General features: G+C 33.6%; 1 protein-coding gene and 1 long non-coding RNA gene across 8 annotated transcripts; one reads left to right on the top strand and one right to left on the bottom strand.

Annotated features, from left to right (window-relative positions):
* On the bottom strand, window positions 1-9167 carry LOC147386573 (Ribosomal protein L34). 2 transcript variants are annotated; one of them, XM_086422746.1, is made up of 3 exons: window positions 8747-9167; window positions 474-573; window positions 1-371 (listed from the first exon to the last, which is right to left on the bottom strand). In XM_086422746.1, the coding sequence occupies exons 1-3, from the start codon at window positions 9000-9002 to the stop codon at window positions 299-301; spliced, it is 429 nt and encodes a 142-aa protein (XP_086278872.1). In that variant the 5' UTR covers window positions 9003-9167; the 3' UTR covers window positions 1-298. The 2 variants fall into 2 exon arrangements, with proteins under 2 accessions (XP_086278872.1, XP_086278873.1); XM_086422747.1 differs by lacking the exon at window positions 8747-9167 and adding an exon at window positions 5390-5878.
* A 198-nt stretch (window positions 9168-9365) lies between these two features.
* On the top strand, window positions 9366-12059 carry LOC147386572 (uncharacterized). 6 transcript variants are annotated; one of them, XR_015171795.1, is made up of 5 exons: window positions 9366-9457; window positions 10329-10685; window positions 10797-10912; window positions 11004-11132; window positions 11720-12059. It is a non-coding gene; the product is annotated as an uncharacterized LOC147386572 (long non-coding RNA). The 6 variants fall into 6 exon arrangements; XR_015171793.1 differs by having other exon boundaries at window positions 10113-10685; XR_015171794.1 differs by lacking the exon at window positions 9366-9457 and adding an exon at window positions 9466-10278 and having other exon boundaries at window positions 10381-10685.
* Window positions 12060-13463: the final 1404 nt, after the last annotated feature.

Here is a 13463-nt window from a genome sequence, read left to right as displayed (position 1 = left end):
GATGTTGGGAATGATCTTTTAGATCAAAAGACACAAATGTGCAGTTACAATCCTCAAAGTAAAGAAGATTTCCTGAAAGGTAATGTAGAACAGAGACTGGAAGTCAACAATTAAAAGATACGAAGAAGCATCTGAGGAACATAGATTCCTTTTTTTAGCCTCAACAAAGGCTGAGTCGATGATCTAAAAGAGATTTCTTTGTAATGGTTACTCTAAGCATGCAAAGTCTAAAAGTACTCAAGAAGGTATTAGTTTATGCCAATCTTGATTTGCTTGAACCCTGCTAAAGACGGAGTTGTTATGCTGTGATTCTATATCGACCCTTGGCAACCCTGCGAGCAATGACTCTCCGCCCTCCCTTCGTCTCCTTACTGTATGCACACATAAAGCACATTAGTCATGTCCAACAACACACATACACACACACACACACACACACACACACACACACACACACAAAGAGAGAGAGAGACCGAGCAAAGAATCCATGGGTCCTCTTCCGCTTGATAAGGCTAGGTTGAAATGTCCTTTTGGGAAGTAAGAGGACAGGATCACTTGATGAAGAAGAACCACCTGTAGGACAGAACCAAGACAGATCCTTTATTTATAAGATATATTTCCAGCATCTTAAAGAAAAACTCTCTATCTAAAAAAAATCAGGGTATTATTGAACCTAAGGTGGAATTTTCAAGCACAAATGTCATCAAAGCAGTTAGTTCAGACTAAAGACTAAACAAGCAAGACAGTTTGTTTTCATATCAACCTAATTGCTAACCCCATCCACAACCAGGATTTTGGCTACATAAAAATATCGTGTGGTACTTGCCCCAAATTGCAGTGCATGTGCATACCTTACATGCACATCATCCATTTTCCCTTCTTTGCAGCCTATTTTTGACTCAGGCTTGTATCATTACCACCATGCTCAAACTTCTTGTGTGTGGGCTGGGTGGGTGTGGATATGTTGTGTGTGTGTGTTTGGGGGTGGGGGGGAGGCTCTCAATATGAGGAAGAAAAGAGGATGGAACCGAGAGAAGGGGTGTGGCAATGGAAAAGGTCTTTAAGATAGAGATTCCTTGCTCCGGCAGGACTGGGGCTTACTATCTAATAACCACATCATTATCGAGACAGCCCACAGCTGAAATAACCTGCTTGTGTGACATGGAGGAACCTTCTTTAGGCGGGAATCCATTTTAAGAGCAGGACACTTCACAAGAATCCTCACTTCTAATGGCCTCCAAAAATTTACGGTCGGTCAGACGAACCCAGTTCTCTTTTCAATTATGTCTAAAGCTATAACTGCTGTTATTTCGAGTGTGGTCATATCCACTTTCAAGTCCACCTTTGTTTCAGTCTTCTCTCGTTTTTTTGAACCTTCAACTTGCATATTCCTTCTATCTGTGACAGTTATTGTTCTTTGTTGCACATGACCAAATCAATCTACTTTTTCTTAATTTATCATTGGGGTAGATTGAACCCTAGTGTCCAAGGACATAGTCACCAAAACCCTGACATGAACCCTGCAAATGACAACCAAACAAAATGACAACCCTGACATGGGATCGCATAGGACAACACTGGTTGACATGCACACAAACATGTCAAGCAAGCCAGTAAAGACATTGAAATTGAAATGTTTCTGTTATGTAGTTGCATATGGTTAAGATGTTAAGTACAACTTCAGAAAATATGACCATGTCAACTAACTCATTGTGATAAAAAGATCATTCTCAATCTCTCATCGCACTTACCAATTATAAAACCTTAAAAAACAACAAAAAAAATCAAACCAAAGGCGTGTTTAGGAGCCAATCTGTTGGCAACAAAAGACCCGTTTTTAGCACACAAAAAAGCACTTCAAAATATGTTCTTGAAGCAACCATAGCAATTAAGCGGCTCAGTGGAAGGCAAGTGTTTCTTGAAACCAATGAAAACCTTGGCAATATTCTAGCATGAGGACTAAATCCACTTGAAAGCACAACACCCCATTAACCTAGAATAATTATAGCTCAATTTTATATCTTTCCATGATCTATAACCATTTCCAATCTATTAAACACAAAATGTAGTAAAGAACAAAAACAAAGATCTCAGAAAAATCCATGCCCTAGAAATCCGAAAAAAACGCATAAATTGGAACAAATGCAAAAGAAAATAGTGGTTCAAAATAATACTGCCTGGTAAGAAGAACTTAAGCGAAGGAAGGCCACATGGGTATAAAAGGCCCATAAAATCTACTCGTTTTAGGGTTTCAGCGTCATTTTCTTGCAGATTAGTTGATGGTTGAAACTTAAAAAAGGATGGAAAAAGCTTTGGAGAGTTTCAGGGATATGAGAATGGATAATTGAATAAGATTTCTGCTGAAAAGGGGGATTTAAGAACCGATTGAAGAGAGAAAAACCAGTTCGAGTTAGGGTTTTTGACAACATCTTTCTTCCAACTTGTTCCAGTAAATTTCACTAGTAGACCAACTCCAACTCCAACCGTCCTTTAAAACTCCAAATATAAATGCCGCTGGGACAACCGAACCAATTTCCAATCATATCCCATTTCATTTTTTTTAAATGTCAATTTTATCCTTTGTTTCGTTTTTTACTTCATGTAACATGATGTAAATGCAACTTCTATACCTTATAAAATATTTAAAAATCAAACCAAATCAATTAATCAAAGCTCAATGAAAATTTGTCACAAATTATGTTTGACCGTAAATCACCAATTTTGCAATATTTTCTTGTTTATGAAAATAAATTAAAATAATTTATATATATATATAAAATTAATTTGAGACATACCTTTCTATTAATCTTTTGAGAATGTGTTAATTTTGAATTGGGGTGTGATAAATAATTTAAGAAATTGGGGTGCAATAACTTAAAGTTCAGGTGCTAATAGCAATTCTCTTTTGTAATTTATTTTTTTTAAGTTCTTAATGTGTTTAAATAGTGTTTTAAACTAATGAATGTGAGGTTCACATATTAAAGATAGCTTAGTTGAGATTATATGATGACAGAGAGTCAAGTGAAAATTTTACACCTCTTGGGGTATGTAGTCCCCATATTTCTGCTAACAATCTAGATCTTCCAATCGATGGATCAACAAAATTTGAAGTGATTGCAATATCTGAACCATAACCTTTTTACTATTTCTTTAACTATCCAAACTCGATTGCTCGTCCAAGTTGAAGAAACAAGAGTTTATGCCTTGGTCTTGACCCTATAAAGTAAGGCCGTGTATTTTAGTTTATATAATCCCACATATATATAAATGAAGAATGTTAACTTTTAGGGTATTATGGGGACGTTAGCAACCTCCACCAATCATAATGTTTTTTACAAGTATCCCTAAAAAGTAAGGATTATATTTGAGTGTAAAAAAAAGTTTAGTATTATCGATGTGCAATGACATTTTCATAAAAATCATTGCTAGGTGAGGAATCTTGTGAAGTTAATTGAGAGTCCTATTGCTAGCTGTAACAAAGGCAGTCTAGCTCATAGGCCTCGTTAACAAAAATCATAACCCTTCTATCTTTAACTCTCGATTCCAACTTAATGGTATATTTCCTAAATGGCAGTCAACTACTCAAGATGCACAAACTATCAAAGTCGTGAGAGATGCCATTTGCTTGGTTGTCATTTGCAGGGTTTATGCCAGGGTTTTGGTGGCTATGTCCTTAGATACTAGGGTCAATCCACTACTCTAGTTATCTTCTAAGATAGTTTCCCCCTCCCTACAGGAAAGGGATCAATACATAGAAGATTGCTATCACAATCTCCCCTTTGATTTAAGGAGGGAAATGCATTTCAAAATGGATCAGTAAAGATATGCACTAACCGGATTGGATTACTTTTTCAATTAAAATTTCATCTAGATCTAGAGAGACATCATCTACATCCTAGGAACAATACAAGTGAAACCAAAACAATGTACCACAATGCAAGGATGTACATCAAGGTATTAGAGTAGAAACCACATGAGAACAATGCTCATAGTCATAAGTCTTCATTGCCTTATAACTAACTAAAGAACATATCACTAAATCCAAAAGTCTCAAAGCATATTTCACCACCATTGTATAGGACCTATCAAACAATGAAATCATATTGCTTTTCACTCTCATCATCAATTTATACAACTTAAACTGAATTTTCACTAGAGAAGATGAGTAAAGGTGAAAAATGAATCCAGAAACGTACATATTGAAACTAAAAGCTTTACCAAGAAAATAGAACATACAAATACAAACAAGCAAAAGACAACAGCAACAAAAAAAAAAGGAGAAAGAACCATATTCTTTTTTACTTTCACTCCAATCTATTGGTAACAGGTGGTCCAATAAGTAAGAAAGAAAATTAAAACAGAAAAAACAAACCAAATAATTTAATCCTATCAGAAACATCCTCCAACAACAGCTCCATACCTGTTAGTTGTGGTATTGGTTACTGAATCCTATGCATCCCTCAGAATCGGATAACTAATAAATAAACAAATAAATGAATTCCCTAACAAGTATAACCAGCCCGATAGCTTTAATGAATTCCTTACACCCTATAGTCATACCATAACATAATGAATATGTGTGTATGTGGATTTATAAGAGGAAAAACCATCAACCATCATTTATAAGAAGTTGTTAAAATTATAATGATCGCATATTACTGTATGCGATAGCATATTGCAGTATGCAGTCGCATATGCCATGATTTGTTATCTAAGTTGGCGCATGGGATCGCATATGACAACACTGGTTGACATGCACACAAACATGTCAAGCAAGCCAGTAAAGACATTGAACTTGAAATGTTTCTGTTATGTAGTTGCATACAGTTAATATGTTAAGTACAACTCTAGAAAATATGACCATGTCAACTGACTCATTGTGAACAAGGTGACAGCCAACCTTACAAATCCCAAGTATGGAAGAAAATATAAAAAGATCATTCTCAATCTCTCATCGCACTTACCAATTATAAAACCTTAAAAAAACAACAAAAAAAATCAAACCAAAGGCGTGTTTAGGAGCCAATCTGTTGGCAACGAAAGACCCGTTTTTAGCACACAAAAAAAGCACTTAAAAATATGTTCTTGAAGCAACCATAGCAATTAAGCGGCTCAGTGGAAAGCAAGTGTTTCTTGAAACCAATGTAAACTTTGGCAATATTTTAGCATGAGGACTAAACCCACTTGAAAGCACAACACCCCATTAACCGGGAATAATTATAGCTCAATTTTATATCTTTCCATGATCTATAACTTTTTCCAATCTATTAAACACAAAATGTAGTAAAGAACAAAAACAAAGATCTCAGAAAAATCCATGCCCTAGAAATCCGAAAAAAACACATAAATTGGAACAAATGCAAAAGAAAATGGTGGTTGAAAATAATACCATCTGGTAAGAAGAACACAAGCGAAGGAAGGCCACATGGGTATAAAAGGCCCATAAAATCTACTCGTTTTAGGGTTTCAGCGTCGTTTTCTTGCAGATTAGTTGATGGTTGAAACTTAAAAAAGGATGGAAAAAGCTTTGGAGAGATTTCAGAGATATGAGAATGGATAGTTGAATAAGATTTCTGCTGAAAAGGGGGATTTAAGAACCGATTGAAGAGAGAAAAACCAGTTCGAGTTAGGGTTTTTGACGACATCTTTCTTCCAACTTGTTCCAGTAAATTTAACTAGTAGACCAACTCCAACTCCAACCGTCCTTTAAAACTCCAAATATAAATGCCGCTGGGACAACCGAACCAAATTCCAATCGTATCCCATTTCATTTTTTTTAAATGTCAATTTTATCCTTTGTTTCTTTTTTTTCTTCATGTACCATGATGTAAATGCAACTTCTATACCTTATAAATTTCAATATTTAAAAATCAAACCAAATCAATTAATCAAAGCTCAATGAAAATTTGTCACAAATTATGTTTGATAGTAAATCACCAATTTTGCAATACTTTCTTGTTTATGAAAATAAATTAAAATAATTAATATATATACATATATACATATATATATATATATATATATATATATATATATATATATACATATATACATATATATATACATATATACATATATATATATATATATATATATATATATATATATATAATTTGAGACATACCTTTCTATTAATCTTTTGAGAGTGTGTTAATTTTGAATTGGGGTGTGATAAATAATTTAAGAAATTGGGGTGCAATAACTTAAAGTTCAGGTGCTAATAGCAATTCTCTTTTGTAATTTATTTTTTTTAAGTTCTTAATGTGTTTAAATAGTGTTTTAAACTAATGAATGTGAGGTTCACATATTAAAGATAGCTTAGTTGAGATTATATGATGACAGAGAATCAAGTGAAAATTTTACACCTCTTGGGGTATGTAGTCCCCATATTTCTGCTAACAATCTAGATCTTCCAATCGATGGATCAACAAAATTTGAAATGATTGCAATATCTGAACCATAACCTTTTTACTATTTCTTTAACTATCCAAACTCGATTGCTCGTCCAAGTTGAAGAAACAAGAGTTTATGCCTTGGTCTTGACCCTGTAAAGTATGGCCGTGTATTTTAGTTTATATAATCCCACATATATATACATGAAGAATGTTAACTTATGGGGACGTTAGCAACCTCCACCAATCATAATGTTTTTTACAAGTATCCCTAAAAAGTAAGGATTATATTTGAGTGTAAAAAAAAGTTTGGTATTATCGATGTGCAATGACATTTTCATAAAAATCATTGCTAGGTGAGGAATCTTGTGAAGTTAATTGAGAGTCCTATTGCTAGCTGTAACAAAGGCAGTCTAGCTCATAGGCCTCGTTAACAAAAATCATAACCCTTCTATCTTTAACTCTCGATTCCAACTTAATGGTATATTTCCTAAATGGCAGTCAACTACTCAAGATGCACAAACTATCAAAGTCGTGAGAGATGCCATTTGCTTGGTTGTCATTTGCAGGGTTTATGCCAGGGTTTTGGTGGCTATGTCCTTAGATACTAGGGTCAATCCACTACTCTAGTTATCTTCTAAGATAGTTTCCCCCTCCCTACAGGAAAGGGATCAATACATAGAAGATTGCTATCACAATCTCCCCTTTGATTTAAGGAGGGAAATGCATTTCAAAATGGATCAGTAAAGATATGCACTAACCGGATTGGATTACTTTTTCAATTAAAACTTCATCTAGATCTAGAGAGACATCATCTACATCCTAGGAACAATACAAGTGAAACCAAAACAATGTACCACAATGCAAGGATGTACATCAAGGTATTAGAGTAGAAACCACATGAGAACAATGATCATAGTCATAAGTCTTCATTGCCTTATAACTAACTAAAGAACATATCACTAAATCCAAAAGCCTCAAAGCATATTTCACCACCATTGTATAGGACCTATCAAACAATGAAATCATATTGCTTTTCACTCTCATCATCAATTTATACAACTTAAACTGAATTTTCACTAGAGAAGATGAGTAAAGGTGAAAAATGAATCCAGAAACGTACATATTGAAACTAAAAGCTTTACCAAGAAAATAGAACATACAAAAACAAACAAGCAAAAGACGATAGCAACAAAAAAAAAAAAGGAGAAAGAACCATATTCTTTTTTACTTTCACTCCAATCTATTGGTAACAGGTGGTCCAATAAGTAAGAAAGAAAATTAAAACAGAAAAAACAAACCAAATAATTTAATCATATCAGAAACATCCTCCAACAACAGCTCCATACCTGTTAGTTGTGGTATTGGTTATTGAATCCTATGCATCCCTCAGAATTGGATAACTAATAAATAAACAAATAAATGAATTCCCTAACAAGTATAACCAGCCCGATAGCTTTAATGAATTCCTTACACCCTATAGTCATACCATAACATAATGAATATATGTGTATGTGGATTTATAAGAGGAAAAACCGTCAACCATCATTTATAAGATGTTGTTAAAATTATAATGATCGCATATTACTGTATGCGATAGCATATTGCAGTATGCAGTCGCATATGCCAATGCATATGCATCATAATGACATAATCACATATGCCATGATTTTTTATCTAAGTTGGCACATGGGATCGCATATGACAACACCGGTTGACATCCACACAAACATGTCAAGCAAGCAAGTAAAGACATTGAAATTGAAATGTTTCTGTTATGTAGTTGCATATGGTTAAGATGTTAAGTACAACTCTAGAAAATATGACCATGTCAACTGACTCATTGTGAACAAGGTGACGGCCAACCTTACAAATCCCAAGTATGGAAGAATATAAAAAGATCATTCAAAATCTCTCATCGCACTTACCAATTATAAAACCTTAAAAAAACAACAAAAAAAATCAAACCAAAGGCGTGTTTAGGAGCCAATCTGTTGGCAACGAAAGACCCGTTTTTAGCACACAAAAAAAGCACTTAAAAATATGTTCTTGAAGCAACCATAGCAATTAAGCGGCTCAGTGGAAAGCAAGTGTTTCTTGAAACCAATGTAAACCTTGGCAATATTCTAGCATGAGGACTAAACCCACTTGAAAGCACAACACCCCATTAACCTAGAATAATTATAGTTCAATTTTATATCTTTCCATGATCTATAACTATTTCCAATCTATTAAACACAAAATGTAGTAAAGAACAAAAACAAAGATCTCAGAAAAATCCATGCCCTAGAAATCCAAAAAAAAACGCATAAATTGGAACAAATGCAGAAGAAAATGGTGGTTGAAAATAATACCGTCTGGCAAGAAGAACTCAAGCGAAGGAAGGCCACATGGGTATAAAAGGCCCATAAAATCTACTCGTTTTAGGGTTTCAGCGCCGTTTTCTTGCAGATTAGTTGATGGTTGAAACTTAGAAAAGGATGGAAAAAGCTTTGGAGAGATTTCAGAGATATGAGAATGGTTAGTTGAATAAGATTTCTGCTGAAAAGGAGGATTTAAGAACCGATTGAAGAGAGAAAAACCAGTTCGAATTAGGGTTTTTGACGACATCTTTCTTTCCAACTTGTTCCAGTAAATTTCAGTAGTAGACGAAGACGAACTCCAACTCCAACTCCAACCGTTCGTTACACTGTGTTTGGATTGAGGGAAGGGAAGGGAAGGGAAGGGAAGAGAAAATATGCTGTTTTCCCTGCTTTTCCCCTGTTTGGATTAACTGAGGAGTGAAGAGAAGAAAAATGGATGCAGAGAAGGGAAAAAAATGCAGAATTTTGTTCCCCAAAAATGGAGAGACGATAGGGAAGTGGAGACGAAATTTTTCATTCCATATTTGTCCTCGTCATTTTTAAAATTTCCAAAGAAACATGATATTGGCAGACCAACTATTACTAGTTACACCCCAAGTAATAAAATTCATAGAAACCCTAGAGATGTTTACAAAGGAGACGAAGAAGAAATCGTAGAGAGAGGGAACGAAGGCGGCAACCTCGACTAGGAGACGACCTGAAGTATTCTCTCTCTCTGTCATTCTTCTGATTTTTCTTTTAAAAAACAAATAGTATTATTAGCAAAATAGTATGATTTTTTTCTCCCTCCCCATTTTGATGGTCTGGTTTTGTTGGATTTGCTCTTGAAAATTTTGAAATTTAGTCATTTTATTTAGATTTGTTTATTAATTAGTTAATTTTACTGTAATTCATTTGTATTTGAATTTGATTTTACCTGATGGATTCGTTATTTTGAATTTAATCTACATCATCTCATCCAAATTGAACATTTCTGATGCTATTGTTTGTGAATTGAATGGATCGATATTAATTTGGTCAGGATTAGTGTTAGGATTTTTAGATTTGGTAGGGAGGAATAGGTATCGTGTTAGGGTTTGAGCTAGGGTTCAAAAATTCAATTGGGTTAAGAATATTTAGCATACCAATTGTCTGATTCAATCTTATCGAGGAAATGTATTATTTTGTTTCAATTTATGCTGCAAAGGGTATTGAAATTGTGTTTTAGGAATTTCAATTTGGTCAAGATTAGGCTTTGGATTAGGCTTTGCATTCTTATTCTCTTTTTAGCTTTTGTTTCTGTTAATTGGAGTGTTAATAAAGTGAAGGAGGAGTACGTACATAACACATAATTGGGACTTTTAATTTGTTGGAGAAGTTTCAAATAGAAAGATCGAGAAAAGCCAAAGATGGTGCTCGTAGTTTTGGAAGTATGGGGATATATGCCATAAATAGAGATGCAATGATAAAGCTTCTAACAGAGTACTTCCCCAACACAAAAGAGTTTTCAAGTGAAGTTATACCAAGTGCAATTTCTATAGAAGGTCGGTCTCAAGCTTAATGCATGCGTGAAAATGTGTGTGTGTGTGTGTAGATGATGAAACATAGGACTAGAAGGAACACTATGTTCTCTTTTGCCTTATCAGGTTCGGTCCTACATATTTGATGGGTATTGGGAGGATATGAGAAATATTGAAGCATTCTACCAAGCCAACATGGAAAGCACAAGGAAAATGACTTCTCGATTCAACTTCGAGTCAGTAATGTTAACTTCGAAATGAAATTTTTCGCCTAACATGGGCCCATATGAGCTAACACAAACTCCTACTTTCATATTAGCTTCTATGATAGAGAGTCCCCGGTCTACACTCTGCCACGTTGTCTGCCTCCTACTCTGATAATGGATGCTATCATAACGGATAGTGTCGTTGGAGATGGTTGCATCCTCAATGTAAGAACTCAGTCTTATTGTCATCAATGAAAATTTATGCAGAGTTTATGTGAAAATTCATCTCATTTTTTTTGTGAATTTTATTTCAACGATTGTTTGGATTATCTCTAGAACTTGATCAAGAGTAGAGGTGCAAGATCAAGGACTCGGTAATTGGTATGCGGACTTGAATTGGTGATAAAGTTGTGATTGAGGATTCAATGGTCATGGGTGCTGATATTTACCAAGTAAGCCTACTATTTTAATTTTAATTTTTAATTTTTTTCCTTTTGCATATGTTGTCTTGTCTTTGTTCTCATGTTTGTGTTTCTTTGACAGACAGCTGACATACAAATAAGCAATGGGATGGAGGGGAATGTCATCCTTGTCCCCATTGGTATTGGAGAAGGGTCTCACATAAGGAAAGCCATAGTAGATAAGAATGCAAGGATTGGCAAAAATATTAGGGTACCGAACGATACAAAATAATCTTTGAATTTCTTCGTATAATTCTGTCCATTTTCACTGTTATGTCAAATTCAGCAACTTCATTTTATTCTATATTAAATGAAGTGATCCACTTGATCCAAAATATTTGTTTCAGTGAATATCTAGATAATAACAAACAGTTGTGATGAATGCACATGGTAAATCATATGCGGTTGACGTGGCAAGGGCACAGAACCATATATATTTTTCTTCGGGATACACAAGGAAAAAGATCTGCGGTTATATGCCCTTGCCACATCAGTCGCGTATGATTTACTGTGTGCATTCATCATTATTCAATAACAAATACCCATTTATGTTTTCCTGTTTTTCTGTAAATATGTTATAATGTTATTCTCCCTAAAAACAAATACCCAAATGGTATCATTCTTTTTGTAAATCTCATTCTCTGTATTTGCATTTTTAGATCAACATATTTTCTTAATTTGGCTTCCTGACTTTTCATTTTATTTTTTTATTTTTTGTAATAATGTTTATTCTTAGCTTCTCTTGTGTGTCTAACTAATATCTTGTGTAGCTGATATGGGGTTTCTGTATTTTTGTAGATTATTAATAGAGACAATGTCCAAGAAGGAACAGGGAAGATTGTGGGTACATTATTAGTGGGGGAATAATTATTGTTCTAAAAAGTGCAGTGATCCCAGATGATAGCATTCTATGATGAAGATAATTTCATTCCTCGCAATTCACGTTATCCTCTGTATTCGTTACTTAAAATAAGCCTCTGTATTCGTTACTGAAAATAAGCGAATGTGTAACTATTAGAAATTTAATTTTTTTGGTAGGATTTTAATTCTATATTTTGGGAGCAAGCCAATGTCATCATCCATATGTCATTAGTGAATAATATTATGTCAATAAAGGAAAGTTTTAAATTTCTTTGTATATTGTTTTAATTTCATATTTGACATATCAGATGTTATTTTTGTGCAGATAACAAGCATGCTATGGTTAGTAGGTTAGCATTAAGAAATGGTCAACCCTCTTAAGAATTCCAAGAACCTAAAATTTTGTTAGAGAAAATGAAAAAAAAGATATAATAGTAAATATCCACCGCAAAATTCCTTAAAAGTGTCGTTTGACAATAAAAGCCATAACGATAAATATATCCGTTGTTGTAGTAATGAAGTTGACAATTTTGAAATTTTGTTTTATTCTACAATAAAAATGTTGAACTTGACAATGTAAAAATGATTCAGATTTATTTGTTTTTTTTTATTATTTTTCGACTTCAATAGTGTATATATATATCATAGTTGTGAAACGAATACTCAAATAAAAAATTACAAAAAAAATTTGAAAAATTTAGAATATCTACTTTGCTCTTCATTTTTTTAATAAATCGTCAAAATGAATTGAAAATATATCTAAATTTTAAAAATTAAGAGTATATCATTCTCTATTTCTAATTTACAATAGAATACTGTAGGAAATTATTGCAATCATTATTTAAAAACGTAGGTATGTGAAGAAGGGCAGAAAAATGTAGTTAGGATATTTCAAAAACATTACAACAAGATATATCGTTGTAGAAGAGTTAAATGATCAGGATCATATGTTCCCTCATGAGTCATTCGAAAGTGTAACTAGAAATCCATCTCTAATATAAGGGATTTCTATGTGTTCCCTTAGGACACTTGTTAACAAAATTATTATATTAGAGAGATTCTATTGCCACACCAACTTTTGCTTAGGATGTTCTTAGTAAAAGTGGGTGTGGCAATAGAAACTCTCATTTATAAGCATTCAAATGAAAGGTACCCCTCAAACTGATCTTGAACGTTTAGTTGTTTATATTTTGTATCATCATACAAGTATAATTTTATTTTTTAGACTATGAAGGGCATAATAGTCATTTGACAATAATAATTTCTCTTCTCTTCTCTTATGAATCCTAACCAAACAGGAGAAATTTGACTTTTTCTCTTCTTTTCTCTTTCAATCCAAACAGGGTGAAGAGAAACTAGTATTCTCTTCCCTTCCCTTCCCTTCCCTTAATGAGTTTCTCTTCCCTTCCTTTCCCTCAATCCAAACACAGTGTAAAAGTCCAAATATAAACGCCGCTGGGACAACTGAACCAAATTCCAATCGTATCCCATTTCATTTTTTTTAAATGTCAATTTTATCCTTTGTTTCTTTTTTTCTTTTTTTTTTCTTCATGTAACATGATGTAAATGCCACTTCTATACCTTATAAATTTCAATATTTAAAAATAAAAAATAAATCAATTAATCAAAGCTCAATGAAAATTTGTCACAAATTATGTTTGATCGTAAATCACCAACTTTG

This window comes from Akebia trifoliata, chromosome 14, assembly GCF_017979445.1.
Source record: "Akebia trifoliata isolate Shusen 1 chromosome 14, ASM1797944v1, whole genome shotgun sequence".
NCBI classification, from domain to species: domain Eukaryota; kingdom Viridiplantae; phylum Streptophyta; class Magnoliopsida; order Ranunculales; family Lardizabalaceae; genus Akebia; species Akebia trifoliata.
The sequence above is the reverse complement of the archived record's forward strand: the minus strand, read 5'-3'. Positions and strand labels throughout refer to the sequence as shown.

Coding starts and splice junctions, on each gene's coding strand:
- LOC147386573 (XM_086422746.1), bottom strand. CDS start 9,002: ATGTCGTCAAAAACCCTAATTCGAACTGGTTTTTCTCTCTTCAATCGG. Junction 574..8,746: donor TGAGTTCTTCTTGCCAGACG/GTATTATTTTCA, acceptor TCTGTCCTACAG/GTGGTTCTTCTTCATCAAGT. Junction 372..473: donor ACCCATGGATTCTTTGCTCG/GTCTCTCTCTCT, acceptor GTGTGCATACAG/TAAGGAGACGAAGGGAGGGC.